Below are 17,353 nucleotides of genomic sequence, written 5' to 3' on the forward strand. Positions count from 1 at the left end.
AATTGAGTACCACATTATAGGTAACTTTGTTAGCCATGAGGCCAAGACTTCTCATCTCATGACAGAGAGCAAATGCCTCGTCAACCCTTTCGCAACGCAGATATTCTTTAACCAATGTGTTGTATGTTACAGTGTCAAGCGACACATTTGCTCTTCTCAGTTCCTCGACCAGAAACCAAGCTATATCTACAGATTCCTCTTTGCATAAACCATTAATAACTGAATTGTATGTTACAAGGTTCGGTGTTTGACCTTCCTTGGCAATCTCATCGTATATCTGAAGAGCATCATCAACTTTTTTCTCCTTGTAGTACCCATCAATTAACGTAGTATATGTATAGATATCAGGAGCCAGGCCAGAAATAATCATATTTCCTACAAATTGTTTTGCCTCCCTGATCCTCTCATGCTTGCATAGGTAGTTGATGAAACTATTATGGGCAACCACATCCCTCACAAACTTCTCTTCTCCAAATTGTTTATGGTATCTAATTGCCTTTCGCACATAGCCATTCCAACAACAACCGTCGACGACGATTGCATGCGTGAAATGATCTGCAGACACATGCTCCTGTCTCATGTCCGACAATAAGAAACAAGCCTCTTCAGCATATCCCTGCTTAAAAAGCCAATTCATGAGTGAATTATACACAAAAGCGTTGGGCATCAAGCCTTCTTCCACCATCTCATTAAACAACCTGAGAGCCTCTTCCAACTTACCTTCCCTTGCATATCCATCAATTAGGGTTGCGAAAGTTCTTGCATTAGCTTCTATCCCCCTTCCTAACATATGTTCCTTAACCAAACCCTCACCAATAAATGACCTCCCAACCTTGCAAAGCCCATTAATCAGGCAGTTGTAAGTAACACAATTGGGTTCAATCTTTATACCTGACAAAATAGGAATCTTTTCGACAAGCTCAAAAGCAAGATCGACTTCGCCATTCCTGCAACACCCATCTACAAGCATATTAAAAGTAACAACGTTGGGTGAAATCCCCTTCTTCAACATCCGGCACAGCACGGAGAAGGCCTCACAAATTCTGCATTCTTTACATAAGGCATACATAACCAAATTGAAGGTGTTCACATTCTCAACATATCCATAAGAGAACATCTCCTTGTACCTCTTCCAGAAACCAGAAACGTCACAGTGGGTCACCAGGAGATGATTCAAGAAGTTATTCCAGGCATGAATCGAGACCCAGAAATCTTTCCTCCTCAACCTCTCAATCACAAGATAAGCATCAGTAGACGCACCAATTTGGGTGCAGGCCCGGACCAGTGCATCGTAAACAGCAGGCGTAGAACAAGAGCTACTATAACTTTGTTCTAGAGCACTCAAGAGCTCCAACACAGAGACGCCATCTTGCTGAATCAGATTCTTCATAAGAAAAATAGCTTCTTCGAACATTCTCCCGGAGATCAACACATGGATTAGAGTCGAGCGGGTCGCCAAACTCAGGAAAAATCGCTCCTTTTTCGCCTTTTTCTGCTCTACCCATTTGAAGAAATCTAGCGCGGATTGTGGCGAGCCACGCGATCGAAGTATTACTCCGCGAACAAGTGGGTCGGTGAGAATCGAAGAGAATTTCTCCAGGATGCTCCATTTCCGGTGCCTAACGTTCAAGGAGATGGATTCCAAGATGATTCCTTCCTCACAAGGAGTTTTTAGGAGAAGGGAATGGAACCCAATTCGCCTAACGGCTTGAGATGCTCTGTTTCCTCCAAGGTAACGGACCCCGAAAGCGAGCATGGAGCATCCTGGAGGATATTTTGTAGTGGAGAGGAGGATTTTTGGGAGGTTTCTGCGAGGGTTTCGGGGTTTTGGAGTTTGGGGGTTTAGGGTTTATGATGAAAGAAAGAACGGCCCTATGAAACAAAAGCCCTAATTGGCCGCCTATAGAGTGCCCCAATAACAGCCCATTAGCTATTTGATTAGGTATGTCAAATCTACTGCAGAAGGGCTAAATAGAAATTTGCACGGGGCACCCGGCCTTTTTTATTTTATCGAATATGTGCATGAAATATTTGAGGCTAACCAACCAACTCTAGTAGAGTTGATATGTATCTTGCTCGTAAACAAAGAGGTCATGAGTTTAACTTTCAACCCAAAACAATATTGTGGAGAAATTATTTGGTGGTTGATAGTTTGGTGGCTTGACTCGATTCAGTTGATGGATCGATAGTACGGTTAGCTTGGAAGAACAGCTTGGTAATACAACGGCTTGGAATAGGTCTCGACGGCGTTTGATGCAATTGTTCGGCGACGCATATAGCTTGAAGTTTAGACTAGACAGTTAAAAACATGGTGGAACATAAAATACCTCTATATCTAGGGAGGGTTGGTCTCAAAAAAAAAAATTGAGGCTAGATTCAAAGTAACACCGTTTGGCCAGATATAAATATTTTGTCAAGATTAAATATATTTCTTAAACATAACTTTAGTTCATTCTCATCTTTATTATTTTTTTCTTCTTCTCTCTTCCTCTCTTTTAGGCACAACATAATTATTTATTCCTTCTTAAACAAATTAGATTTGATTAAAAAAAGAGAGAAAAGTTCTCATCTTGATCTTCTCTTCTTTTCCATCGGATATAGTTTAGATTTTATTTAGTTATAGCTTGGATTTTTTGTTCTTTTAACATCTCTTTTTCTCTACATAAAAATTGAAATAGGTAAATCCTATGACCTTTTGTGTTCTTAGTCCGTCGTAATCTGATTTTAGTTCGATGTAGGTTGGGTTAGTGTTGGATTGGGGTTGGGTTTGGGTAAGTAAGGTTGGACTTGATTAAGTAGAACATAAGTTGGATATATATATAACTTAGCTAAAGATATTCTTATAATCTTTCTAGTATAATTAACTTAACATAAGAGTTTAGTTAATAGATCTAACAACATAGTATTTTATGTACATATTTATTAAATTATAGAGCTTAATTTGTACATAATAAATATATAAGATATAAATTATAATTTTATTAAAAGGTAAGGTGCCATATGCAAATTTCACTAAATTTAAAGATAAAAGTAAGTTTTTTTTTTTTGGTCTAGCCCTCCAAAGTTCTTTATTTGCATGTATAAGCTTCTAAATTTTATATTTAAATTAAAATCTTGGTAATTTAACAGACAGAAAGAGTTGAAATATATATATATATATATAAAGATATTTATATCTTTCGGTAATTATATTGATTAAATTTTAGCATTTAGTATGAAAATAATGGCGTCAATCCTCTTAAGTATTTTGAGGAATATACAACTAAATATCACATCTAGATGGGGTACATATATGCAAATAAGATATTTCTAGAAGGGTAACACCGTAACAGGGATAATTTTGCAAAAGAAATGAAATGTGCAAATTAATAGGAACATCACTGAGCGGAATTTGCAAACAAAAAAGAAGTGCCCATTAATGAGACTCACAGTCTATTCCCAACTTCACCTTATTCCTGTTTGGTGGGGTGAGAAATGCATGAGAAATATCCACAGAACCCAAATACTATCGTATGATCACCTCAATTGCCTCCCATATATTAATGGCCACGGCATACATTTCCGTGAACAGTGAACACACACACACACACACATGCATGCATGCATACCTCCTACACACACTCCTAACTCGAGCATGCAATGCGTCATGCATGGCAGTGTGCCGCCATGAACCCTATCAGAGAGCTTACCCCTCTCTCACTCACGTGATTTCCACCGTTACCCCCCTCCCTCCCTTCCCAGGCCTCAGGAGGACTCACTTCTCCCTGTGACACGCTTCAATTGCTACCTCTCTCTCTCTATATATATCACACACACATACACATACATATACACATACACATACGCATAGTAGTGATCGCTCTCCTCGATCAGCTGTACGTCCCAATTGGAAGCCATGAGAGTTCAAAATGCTACCATTGTTCTTGCCACAATTGTCCTCTTGCTCCCAATGGTTATACTTGGAAGACATGTTTCCATGACTCGTCCAGGTATCTCGACTTTAGGGATAACTTTTTTCGATCTAGAATCCCTTTGGTTTCAGGATTTTTTTTAAAGATTAGTTGGTGAGTTAACGATTATTTTTATAGATCATAGGCCAAGATGGATACGGGGTCCGGGGCGACCTGCGGAATGGGGAAGGCGACAGGCTCCGGGCCGAGCTGCGGAATGGGGAAGGCGGCAAGGGCCGGCCGACACGGTGCCGGTAGCGGGGTCGAAGCTGCCGGACTGCTCACACGCGTGCGGCTCGTGCTCGCCGTGCCGGCTGGTGATGGTGAGCTTCGTCTGCGCGGATCTCGAGGAGGCAGAGACATGTCCGATGGCGTACAAGTGCATGTGCAACAGCAAGTCGTACCCTGTTCCTTAATCACAAACCATAGTATACTTGTTGTCGTTAGATAACCTACATGTACCGTATCGTACCGTACATACGTCTTCCATGTTTTGCTAGCTATAGCACCAGAGGTGCTTTCCCTATATACCAAGAAACCTTTTTTTTTTCGGATCATCTAATAAAGAGTTTGACGAAATGGCGGCGAACGCGTTTAATTTTACTGATCTAGTTCAATTTCTACTTTTGTTACTTCGTTTTTCTGGACTTTTGCTCAATTGCTTTTGGCATGTGTTCATATGAAACAAACTCCTAGTTCACCTTTGACACGTCTGCACAGAATTCCCGCATTCGTCAATCTCTTACGCCAGCAGCCAATAAAAACTGCCCAAGTAAACGAAAAAATCTAGCAACTATCCTGAACGACCAGAGACTGCTTCTCTTTTGAATTGTCTATTCAAAAGCGTGTTCTTCACAGTTTCGAACTACTATAAGAATGTCTAGATCTTACATTCTAACACGTACCAATTACTACAACAAGTGCAGCACTTTAGCCTAAGCCCTAAGTCAGATGGCATCCTCCTGGAGCTATGTAATACTAAAACGCCTAACTTGTCAGCCCATCAACTCCTCGAGAAGTTTACCGCCGGCGACGTCGAGGCACAACGTGTTTATAAGCCACAGGGGGGTCGACACGAGGAAGACGGTCGCCGGATTGCTCTACGACCGGTTCCTCCACCTCGGACTGCGGCCGTTCCTCGTGGGGAGGTCTATGGAGGAGGAGGAGGAGGAGGAGAAGCTTAAAAAGAGCATCAAGGCGGCGGTCGCGGATTGCAAGGTCGGCGTCGCGGTCTTCTCGCCGAAGTACTGCGAGTCCTATTCTTGTCTGCGTGAGCTGGCGATGATGGTGGAGGCGAAGAAGAGGTTGATTCCCATATTCTGCGACGTTAAGCCGTCGGCGTTGAGGTTGTCGGAGGAGCAGCGGAAGGTATATTCGCAGGAAAAGGTGGAGCGATTTGAGAGGGCTCTTCAGGAGGTTAGGCTTACGGTTGGCATCCCTTTTGAGTCCAACAGCGGGTGAGTAGCAGTAGCTTTTACGTGCCATTTGCATAACCCTTAAATGAGGACAGTGAATTTATTTATGATACCAAGCGGCAGGGGTGTGATAATTTATATCACACCATTCAATCTATGATAGAAAAACATCCGTACGTATCTCTCTAGTTTATATCTTATATGTGCCTTGACAGGACTTTGTATGTAATTTTAAAGAGATAGAAAGAGAGAAGAGGTGAGGGGATTAATATATAGTTATTAGTCATAAATAAAAACGGTTAATTTATGAGTAATATTCTCTTATGCTGTTCAACATAGATAGGAGGGAAGTTATAATATCTATACTACTATGGAGAATTGCTACTTTATGTATTAATTCTTCTTCATCAGTGCCTTTTTTTTTCTTCTTATTTTTACTTGTGTAAACAACTCGCTAATAATTCTTTTTTGGTTGGTTGGTTTTGGCTTCAGGAACTACTCGGAATTGGTGTCAAGAACCGCAGAAATCGTGGCCAAGAACATAAGAAGAGACAGAGCGGGCCCTAGCAGCAACTTCTGCTAGGGATTCAGATCTTTCTTTCTCCCCTCTAGCTCCTTAAGGATCTCTGCTCGTCGCCGGCGGACGTCCCCTCTCCATCTACTCCATTTTCATCTCTCCACACATTAATGATTTTGTTGCTCCTCTATTAGTAGTCTGATCGCCGCCTGTCATCACTGCAGCAGCCACCGGCGTAACCTTGGCCGTTTGAAGATTTTTCAAATATCAACTTTAAATAGGCATGCAAACAAATAAGAGATTCTTTTTAAGGGTATATGCAAAAATAAATCCCTTAATTATGAATGTCTTTGCTTCCGAATGTTTACAAAATTATGTTTTTTGATCATTTAATTAGACTTCAATGTTCAAGTTAATTACAACTTGTTACATGAGAAGAAAGATAAGAGTAAAATAATTTTAGACACGAGTCTCACACTCAGTTATAAATAAATTGAATAACAACAAGACATAATATCAAACAAATAATAACTATTAAAATATTTCTTCATAACTACAGACCCAACTTCAAAAACATGCATCCAACTTAGTCACCGCTGTCATCACTATAGAAAAAGCACGAAAGCGATTTGACGAACCTCTCCCAGTTATTATTCATATTAAGTCTCAATAATATAATAGAAAAAGTAAAAATATTCTAACACTAGAATAAATATTTTTTTTTAATCTTTTTATATGTTTTGAGAGGATATACTAAAATGCCTATTGTAGAGGACGTACAAGTGAATATGAATGTTTTTGAATGATATATATATATATATATATATATATATATAAATACCCTTTAATTAACTAGTTCACAGGAGGGGAGGAAGACTTTTCTATTTTATTAACCCATGATTTTTCTAGTAGCTAGAATAGTATTCCGGTCTCCGTTTCCAACTAATCTTGGACTAAATTGACAAGGGAGACGATGGCATATATATATATATGTTTATTAGTCTAATAGAAGCTTGGAAACTACGTAACTGTGCGAAATTTTGTTCATATTTTTAAAAGTCTATAAACAACGACGACTCATCTCTCGGTCACTCAAGCACAATTCCTCATCATAGGAATTTAAACTCTCAGCATTTTCACACTTAGTAATCAGTAGTAGGACTTCACAGTTTACACACCTGTTAATGTTTGCGTTCGTCGTGTATATATATATGTGTGTGTGTATAAAACTTATTCTTACTACAATACTATCACACATCAAAGATTACCATCATCATTCATCTACCAATAAAAATATAACTTTTTTTTAATGAAAAAGGAGGAGGTATACTTTAGCATGCATTTGACGGTGTATTGAAACCTTCCAAACTACTGAATCTCAATCTGAGTAAGAGTTGAGATGCCATAGATCCTTTAAAAAATAATAATTAATACTCGTATTAGCCAATTAAATCGAAAGGAGAACAACTGCGATCTCGGGAAGCCAACGGATGATTGGCATTTCAACCCATGAAGAAGAAGATAGAATTAATGGACGAAAGTGACAGGCATTGGTGATAAAAAGGGGGTCGTATAAGCAGCGAAGGGCCGACACGCTGGAACACGAGTTGACTCGGGAAATGGACGTTGTAGTCCACTTATCATGCCCTAAGATCTTAGGGGCCCCACACCTGGGACACGTAGATCCTACTTGTCTCATCGGTAGGATCCCCCCGTTGGTTTTTTAAAGAGAATTTTATAAATTACATCTTGTCTTTTAATTTTCTGTAACTTAATATATATATATATTTTTATAATTCTCATTTAATATCTTCCGTTAATTTAAAACATACCAACAAAATAATATTTCATTATAATATATAAAATAATTTATAATTTTAGTAATTTAGTTAATATTTATTAGTCAAAATAATATTTGAATGTAATACGAGAATTATAGAAAAAAAATAAGGAGTTGGATTATAAAATTATTAAAGACGGATATGAATTATAAAATAAATATAATATAAATTATGATTTGTAAAATACTTTTAAAAAAATTTAAAAAAAATTAACTATCGATCCTATATTTTCATTAAAATAGTTTACTGATGTTAAGAGGTTTTCTCCCATTTTATGAAAAACCAGGGTGTGATGTGCAAAACGCGCATTCACTTTGAGAAAGATTTGGTAAATAGCTCGACAAGAAGATACAGGGCGTACTAATGACTTATTAATGTGGCTGGCCCACTTGTGAAAGAGATAGTTGAGAAGTTTCGTTTTAAGGTTTAGTCACATACATTATGATAATGAAAGATGATAGAATTGATATCCGCTGTTAGCCATAACCAAATACTAATTAGATCTTTTGGGTTTCAAGAATTTTCCTACTTACTTATTTTTGTCGAAATAAAAGGAAAGTAATTTTTTACAACTAATTTTTAAATTTTTGCCTGAGATGTAAACAATAAAGATATGAATTTTTGTTTGAGTTAATTAATTTTTTAAATATAAAAGCTGTAATATAGATATATTTATAATTCGTCGTAGCTACGGACAGCAAGGAAAGCATGGCATCATAATATTAGCAAAAAGCCGTTCAAGAAGCAGCAAATCACTTGGGATTAACTCCAGGATCTAGAAACTAAACTATTGTACTAGTAATTAAGCTCAAAATATTTATAATGCTAGTTTTATCGGATAGTGTTTTCTTGTCGATGATTCTAATTACGCTTTAAAAAAAAAAATTGGATGGGGCCCGCACAGAATCTCATCCCATTGGTATTTATGAATCGCCAGTTTCGCTACAGACGAAAAAAGTATATCAATTTTTACAAGGGACTAAAGTGCAAAAAACTCCATACCGGCCGTATGTGATCCTGTTTCAGTGCGACACGTGCCCTTTGCTTTCGACGGGTGCATCGTAACACGCGTCAGACGCTCACCGGTGACTGTTGGGTATACCAGCGGATTCCTCGGCCCAACACCTTCAGTACTCTCTTCTCCTCTCCTCTACAAACCTACCATATCTGAGTGAGATCACTCTTCTTCACATCAATTAGCAAGTAGTAGAGTTGGAAGTGAAACATAAAGAGAAGAAGACGATGGAGAGCAACGAATCCTCTTCTGGGTCCCATCACCAACACCATCAATTGCAGCAGCCACAATTACCCCCAGGCTTCCGCTTCCACCCCACCGACGAAGAGCTCGTCATCCACTACCTCAAGAAGAAGGCCTCATCTGCTCCTCTCCCGGTCACCATAATAACCGAGGTCGATCTTTACAAGTTCGACCCTTGGGAGCTCCCAGGTAGGGAGATGGACAACTTATAACACCAAAAGAAGAGTAGAGAATTAATTTGTTTGACTTGCTGTGGAGATGAACTTGTAATAATTATGATTATTCTAGGCAAGGCGAGCTTCGGGGAGCAAGAGTGGTACTTCTTTAGCCCTCGCGACCGGAAGTACCCCAACGGCGCGAGGCCGAACCGGGCGGCGACTTCCGGATACTGGAAGGCGACGGGAACCGACAAGCCGATCTTGACCTGCGGTGGAACGCAGAAGGTTGGGGTGAAGAAGGCACTCGTCTTCTACGGTGGGAAGCCTCCTAAAGGGATCAAGACCAATTGGATCATGCATGAGTATAGACTGGTCGATGGAACTACTTCTACTAGTAGTAGCATCGCAAAGCTAACGAATAACAAGAAGAATTCTCTAAGGGTAATCCTTAATTAAATTTTAGTTATTCCATCTCTTCTGTTGCATGGTTAATGAATTCTTTTGGAATATTTGCAAATATATGCATGCAGCTAGACGATTGGGTGTTGTGCCGGATATACAAGAAGAGTAGTAACGCGAATAGCATGAATAGTAGCATGAAGAGGCCTATGGAGCATCATCATGACCATAGGGAGGAGGACTACTCCGTGGATGACATGAACTCGGCGCCGGCGATGCCACCGGTGACTCAACGGCCAGCGACGTCGCAGATTAGGGCGCTGACCAACTACACCGCCCTGCTCGACAACGACGAGAACTTCTTCCAAGGCCTGTTGAGCGCGGAGGAAGGCGGCGCCCTCGCCGCCGCCAATCCTATGAACAACCAACTGTTGAATGGTTATGCCGCCTTTCCGTTTAAACGCCCCGCCGACGCGCGATTCGACGATCTTGGAAAGAGATTTCGAGGTTATAGCAGCACGGAGACGACCAACAACAACACCAGCAGCGGCAACAACAGCACGGTTACTGAAAATAACAACAACAACAACAATAATAATAATAATAATAATAATAATAATAATAATAATAATAATAATAATAACAATAATAACGACAACAATGGCGAACAGGCGATTCCGACAGCCCTGCTAAGCCATCAGCTGCCTTTCGTTGGATCGATCGGAGACGGCGGCAGGGTGATCTTAAGGCATTCATATCCACTATCCGGCATGAGTTGGAACACCTAAATGGTGGCTTAGATAATTAATTGGAATTATTAATTTGTTCCTGTATATCAGATATACACATTATATGGGGAACATAAATAGTTGGTAAATACTGGAGATCTCCTTTCCATTTAGTGCTTAGTGAGTAATTTGCCTTGTACTATATATATGCATGTGTACTCTATATATTCTTATATGCAACATATAAATTCATATAAAAATCTTTATCAGTATTATCTTAGTGGATTCTTTTCTCCTTGCTGTTGATACCATGATACATTTTTCTTACTACTTTGTTTGATTAGGAGAACGAATAGAAAAGAAGATATGAATTAATTGGTGAGATGACTTTATGATATATCTGGTATGAACATGGACATGAATGCTGTTTACCAGATGTCGCAATGTTGGGCTAAGCGGCATTATCAACACCTACCATGACAAACAAACTTTTGGACACTTATCCTTCATTAATTTCTTCGTTTTGTTAGATTAGGTTCCTTTCGTTCTCTTGCAAGATAGGGATGATTTTCTTTGGTTCGATTGTAAAAAAAAAAAAATATATATATATATATATATAAATATTACATATAACAAAAGAATTTCGTAATTTACACACTATACACTTCTATCTTGATTTATAATTCCTTAATTTGGTCTCATTATAGTAAAGTCACACTCTTTTTCCTACCTTATGCCAGCCGTTGCATTGGCGTTGTGATTGAAGTTGACCCGTTGTGTCCATTATTATGGAAGAGATCCAGTTATTAATCCAACCTAATTCTCTGAAAGATTATGATTCTAAAGTGTCTTATAACCTACGGATGAAATTATATATCAGAAAAAATAATTTACATCCTTATGATTAAGCCAAAATTTTGAGTCCCTGTAAATTGTTTAACAGAGGTTAATTTTAAATATAAAAACACAAATTCTCTTTTTGCTTACCACAAATAATTAGAAGAATAACTTTATTGGTAATTTTTTTTATCGTATGCTTACTTCATCTCAATCTCTCACTTTTATATAATTAAGAAACAAAATGGTCAAAAGTTTAATAATCTTAATAGAAAGTTATCTTCTATCCAAAACTAATGATCATACATAGAGTAAAATGTTAAGGGGTTAAGTAATATAATTACTAGTTAACCTGACTACAAAAGGATAGAAAAAAAATATGATACACCTAATTATTAGGTCCATTTTCACAACATCAACTTGATGGAAGGAAATGAGAGCATAAAAAATTCTAGCCACATGAAGTGGATGCCCAAAATGGAAGAAATGTTGGTTTTGATAGAAAAGAAGGTAGGCTAGAGCTTTATGGGGTTGAGAGACACAAATAGCATTAGATGCCCTATAAAGCTTTCTGGTGTTGTCCTTTCCACTCTTCTAGATTTGGGTAACTGGCAATGGGCTGATGTAGATGACTCCTTGCTCTGAGAGAGAGACAAAAGCCAATAGGCTTTGGCATTTAATCTTTCCATCCCCTTATCTCCTTTCCCAACTACCTTGCATTTCATACCCCCATGTTGAGATATTTATGGCCCCCTCTCTCTCTCTCTATATGTGTGTGTGTGTGTGGTTGAGGAGATGAGAGATGGGCATGGAAGTATATACCATCTCAACATCACAAGGGAATCTCACACTCATCCTGAATGTTAAACCCTCATCAACCAGTAATCAATCAGCTCTATACTTCTGGGCTGTTGCAGGACAGGAACTTTTGTGCATTGCAAAGAGGAGGGTTGCCAATTTTGGAATGGATAGCAAAAGGGGAAGAGGGATGTGGTTATCCCTGTATCACTCTCAGTGGAGGCCACTATCACATCATGTGGAGTCTAACAGGAGAGAAAAAAAAAAAATATCTAGGTTCCACTATATATGATACATGGAGAAGAAAATTATATGGAGATGCTGCTGGATCTCAAGAACAAATGGAATAACTATTTGATTGAACAAGAATATACTTCAGTGAAAAATTAGATGAAAGTAGAAGAGGCTGTCAAAGATAATCTAGCAGCTGGAGTTCCGACTCGCCGCGGTTCGATTTAGGCTCTGCTAGTCGAGCCTGAACAAGAAATTCGGCTGGAAACTAATATCGAGCTAAACCTGATCACAAGTTAGGCTCGTTCAGGCTCCGCCCAACATAACTCACATATATAAATAATTATGCTGAATAATTTGTGACCGTGAGATCAAGATTAAATGATTCATATCGATCTCTAACTTATCTAATCTTAGCTTTAGTTAAGATTATTCAATTTAAGCTTAAATTAAATTTCATCCCACAGAGTCGAATAATTCTTGTATTAGGCTTATTTAAGATTCGAGCTTGAATTAAAACCTGGTTGAAATAAACTTGAATCAGACAAATTTAAAGCTTGAGCTCGGCTTAGGCTCAGCTTGAAAATAATTGAGCCAGCCTGAACTGAAAATCTCGGTTCAAAATTTAATTTCAAGCCCTTATAGGAGGTAGTCATAATAAAACTGAAGCCCAGTGGCGGATGCAAAACTATAAACCATTTTATCCTCCTGTTGCTGATGTTAACCATCTTGCAAATAGCTTACACTGTTGAAGGCCATCTTTCCAGGATCTTGAAATGTTTATTAAGAAATAACACCTAGAGTAATTTCTCCACCCAAAAGAAAGGAACTAAAAGCTGGAGCTGGGAAAACAATGGCAGCTTTGGCACATCTAATAGTCCACTCAACTTTAAACAGTAAAAAAAACATACCGAACCAAAATTTAGAGGTTGACAAGAATGCCTCCACTATCCATATTTGATGAAATATGAGTAATTGAGTAAACTAATGATACCTCTTCTTTTACTTTTAATCTTTTTGAGGGAGAAGACGAAATTTTGAACTAAGGAATATTCACTCATAGATCCTTTAAATATTTGAGCATAATCCCATTAACATATTTTGTACCGCCATTCCTTTTGGTACTTTTATTTTATGAAGGAAGAATTATAAGAGAAGAAACATTTTGTAACAAAAGGTTGCACAGGAGATGATAATTACACACCTAACCTTATTGATCTGCACTATTGTTAGTGTAAGAAATGTATCATAATTACACAATTAATGATCTACACCAACTACATTCTTTGGAAATGGCAAAATTATTCTCATTAGAGAATTACGTCGACACTAAAAATACAAAATATATACAACACCTGCTGCAGCTTCTTCTACATGTCCAGTACAAAAGCAGCTATGCTTTTTCATCTACTTGGATAATTCCTGAGAGAGAAGAAAGACAGAAAATGGAGAAGAGTTAGAGGATTTGCATTCACCGTTTTACTTCCAGGTGTCACTAGCCGAAGTCCTGAAAATTAGTGACAACTAACGAACCTCAGGAACAGCAGATGGAGATCCAGTTTGAGGATCAGACGGTGCTTCTGAGTTTCTTGCTTCAGACTTCTCGTTTGAATAACTAAGATAAAAGAAGAGAACACTCATTAACCATAACATGCGACATTGAGTGCAAATATTAAGTGTGTGTGCTTGCAACTAATGACAGTTCTATACTAATTTACAAATGCAACAAGATAGACAACCATAGAAATCTTGTTAAGCAATAAATAGGATGCTTGAATGCTTACGTCGAGAGAATTGTCACCCAGATCAGCTCTACACAGTCAACCCAGAGAAGTCTTTGTTCAACTGGAACCACACCATACGTGATCAGGTGAGCAAAAGGCCAAAGCTTCCAACCTGCCTGCCAAACCAAATAATTTAAAGGTGTCATTTGTAATGTCTGATACATCATCTTGTTTATGGGCACTTGCTCAAAGCTACTACAAGTAGGTGGTGAGGAGAAATCTGTACAGTATTAAAATTATCCCATAGAAGTGTCGTGAGAAAAATTAATTGGTTTCACAATTCTGCATAGATATCTACTGGATCAACCTAGATTGCCATTGGATGTGCAATGGCAAGATCAATTACTTTTATGAGTGATGTTTGTAAGATTTCCTAAGAAGTCTGCAGCCACAAGCAGATCAATAATTCAAAAAGATCACAGGTCTAAACCAATTTTTGCATAAACAATAGGATTAATCAGTAAAACTAGCTTTTAGTTATGCTGCTCTGTCAGAGCATTAGCCAACTAGATTAGCTCCACAAACAAATTAGCCCCGATATTGTGGCAAGGTATGTGAATTTTTTTCTTTTTCTTGCAGCAAGAGTAGAGGAAGAATAGTGCTTACAGTAAGCATTGGCAAGAAAGTAGCCTTTAGTTCGCTGAATATATTGGCCGGTGATTCAAAGCGAAGGAAGCCCAAGGCCACATAATAAATGCTGTTCCAAATTGCAGACCAAGCAGTTTGATCAAATGCCACTTTGACAGGAACTACCCACCAGTCTTGGAATGGAAAGAGAGCCTAGAAAACAGAACCGACTAATGTTTACTATTCAGCGATAAGGAATGACAAGAAATAGCAATCAGTTAAAGAAGAAAAATAGTAGTTACCTCGCAAAAGTGATAATAATAATGAGAAAGAGAACCATGAAGTGTAAACCCCACAAGACCAGATCTGAACATGCGAGCACGGTCAAAATCAAAAAGCGGCTTTCCTTCATAGCACTGCACAAAGATACAAAGAAGTGAGCAGTTTCAGTAAGCGATTATAAAATGAAAATATATCAATATAATTTGTTAAACTACATTTACCTGTGCAATCCAATCTCCCAAAGAGTAAACCACTCCACTTATCATCATTTTGGCCAGAACAGGGTTTGTTTTCAAAGCCTCTTCATAAGCATTCCAGTTATGTAGGGGTGCATATCTTAGGATCTCATAAATTGTCCACCCCTGAGATTCATAAACAAAGTATGAGTTTCATAAACAAAGTGTAGTTGACTGCAAAAGACAATTGTTCTGATTAAGGACAACTTTCTGTTACAGAAGCAAATTAATATCCTAAGATCATATCAATCAGATCGGCACAACACTTATCAGCTTCTTTTTAGATACATGTCCTATGCTGATATTGAAGTGGTTACTAGTTGAAACTCTCATGATCTATCAGAACTACATCAACAAGCAAGACAATTAATAGCATTTTATCAAAAACAACTATGTAAATGCAGCAATTTGTGAACGCAAATCAAAACATCACTTTTCATCTTCCCCTCATTTCTCTCTAACTCCAGGTCACTTGTCCATCTTGCCGTAAATCTCCACCCTCCCTCATGGCATATAAAGCAACAATTGAGATGAAGAGTAGTCAAAACTCTTGTGATCTATCATTACTGTATCCCCAAGAAATTAAAAAAAAACCAACCTTTGTTCGGAAAATCAATAGCATTTTATCAGAAACAACTATGTAGATCTAGCAATTAAGTAAACACTAGCCTCATTCACTCTAGCTCCAGTTCACCTATCCATCTTGCCATATATCTCCACCCCCTCATGGCATATAATTAATAACTTAGAGCGAGCACTATTTGAAAATCTATGTAATCTATCATAACAGTATCCCCAAGCAAATACAACTCAATCGTTGTTAAGAAAATCAAGAACATCTAATCAAAATCCGCCATGGATGTTTAAGAAGTGAAATCTATTATATTATCCTTTTTGTTATTGGATCTTAATAGTTTGTATGAACATCTATCATCCACTTTGCAACATGCTTGCTGAACTATAGCAAAGTTTTCTTACACTTATCTTATCCAAACAAACAGTTTAGATACCAACTAATTAAATCCTCTTAAGCTGTGAGTCACATACAAACCCTAATAAGAAACGAGATCACTCACATGCCAATAATCGCTATCGATGGTGAGCAGCTTGGTGATGGCGAACGTCCCCGCCGCGAGCACGATCGCAGCGTTGATGGCCCGATCGACCATCCTTTCCACCTCCTCCGACCCCATCGGCGAAGAAGAGAACCCACCCCCACCCCCACCTCCACCTCCACCTCCACCGCCCACTCCTCCGCTCTCGAAGGCGAACCCACCGACCTGGGCGCCGCCGCTCCCGTCCTGCTCCTGCTCTCGTCCGACCACCACGACGACCCCATCCTGCGGGTCCGTGGAATCCGTGCTCTTCACGGGAATCACTTCCGCGTCCTCGGCCACCACCGCCCAAATCGCGCCTCCCCTCTTCCCCTTCCGGGAGAGGAAGGGGTTGAAGAGGAAGTTGGATCTGGGCTTGCAATCGTTCTTGCTGGGTACGGAGAAGGGTAGGAATCTTGGGGAGGAGACACCGCTCACAGCGGCCATGGAGACTACCAAATCCAAATCCACCACAAAGAAAAGAAGAACGGGAACGAAAGAAAGAAAGAAAGAAAGAAGAGGTTCTTTCTTCTCTATGTGGGGATACCGGAAAATTTGGTAGTTGTAGAAGAAAGAGGAGGGAGGGGTTTTTATATCGACTACGGAGTAAAGAGTAGAATATGTAATTTGGTAAAAGATTTTGGCATTTAATTGCTAGTGGTTGGTTGAGAATGAAGATTCTGGTCCATAGAAGCAGTAATGAATCAGAAGTTTAGAAGCAACCCTTGTCCATATGAATATGTGTTCAGATTAACTCCACATAATTTTCTACTGCGTTATTTGTGGTTGGGAAAAGCTTAGTATGCACTCGCGTAAGACAACGCACCAGAGAACGCTGAGTTGGAAAATGTATTTTTTAGTTTAATTATTGTCCACATGGGAGAAGATTTTTTAGGGTAGACTAGTATTAGAGAGGGGCATGTTACAACATTGTTCCATATGTAAGATTTCATCTATAGTATAAGATGTAAATGTAACTATAGCCACCAATAAGCAAATGAAATGGCTAGAAGAATCCCCGGAAACACACCGATAGAAAACAAGAGGATATTTAATTAGCAGCACCAGTTGCGTGGTGACCACAACTGTTCTCAGCCATGTAACATAATCTTGGGCTGGGCCCTGAAAAGAACGTCATCGATCTTTCTTGCCACAATTCAGATGACATCACACAGGAAATCTCTCAATCATTTCCGCTTTTATATGGTTCGAGATCGCCTATTTTTCTCAGCCATTTCCTTTGTGTTCTGATTGGGAC

General features: G+C 38.8%; 4 protein-coding genes across 4 annotated transcripts; 3 read left to right on the forward strand and 1 right to left on the reverse strand.

The window, feature by feature from the left end:
• The first annotated feature begins 3,849 nt into the window (after positions 1–3,849).
• On the forward strand, positions 3,850–4,366 carry LOC140796893 (uncharacterized). Its single transcript, XM_073150061.1, has 2 exons — positions 3,850–3,989; positions 4,089–4,366. The coding sequence occupies exons 1-2, from the start codon at positions 3,896–3,898 to the stop codon at positions 4,364–4,366; spliced, it is 372 nt and encodes a 123-aa protein (XP_073006162.1). The 5' UTR covers positions 3,850–3,895.
• A 535-nt stretch (positions 4,367–4,901) lies between these two features.
• On the forward strand, positions 4,902–5,932 carry LOC140796446 (probable 2' cyclic ADP-D-ribose synthase BdTIR). The gene is made up of 2 exons (XM_073149483.1): positions 4,902–5,378; positions 5,858–5,932. The coding sequence occupies exons 1-2, from the start codon at positions 4,902–4,904 to the stop codon at positions 5,930–5,932; spliced, it is 552 nt and encodes a 183-aa protein (XP_073005584.1).
• Positions 5,933–8,852: 2,920 nt separating this feature from the next.
• LOC140795974 (NAC transcription factor NAM-2-like) lies at positions 8,853–10,546 on the forward strand. The gene is made up of 3 exons (XM_073148807.1): positions 8,853–9,170; positions 9,270–9,580; positions 9,670–10,546. The coding sequence occupies exons 1-3, from the start codon at positions 8,966–8,968 to the stop codon at positions 10,324–10,326; spliced, it is 1,173 nt and encodes a 390-aa protein (XP_073004908.1). The 5' UTR covers positions 8,853–8,965; the 3' UTR covers positions 10,327–10,546.
• Positions 10,547–13,322: 2,776 nt separating this feature from the next.
• On the reverse strand, positions 13,323–16,671 carry LOC140795916 (uncharacterized). The gene is made up of 7 exons (XM_073148739.1): positions 16,078–16,671; positions 14,987–15,127; positions 14,786–14,899; positions 14,523–14,696; positions 13,917–14,032; positions 13,666–13,747; positions 13,323–13,554 (listed from the first exon to the last, which is right to left on the reverse strand). The coding sequence occupies exons 1-7, from the start codon at positions 16,540–16,542 to the stop codon at positions 13,540–13,542; spliced, it is 1,107 nt and encodes a 368-aa protein (XP_073004840.1). The 5' UTR covers positions 16,543–16,671; the 3' UTR covers positions 13,323–13,539.
• Between the last annotated feature and the right edge of the window lie 682 nt (positions 16,672–17,353).

This window comes from Typha latifolia, chromosome 10 (assembly GCF_019914945.1).
Source record: "Typha latifolia isolate L0001 chromosome 10, TyphaL0001v2, whole genome shotgun sequence".
Taxonomy (NCBI): Eukaryota; Viridiplantae; Streptophyta; class Magnoliopsida; order Poales; family Typhaceae; genus Typha; species Typha latifolia.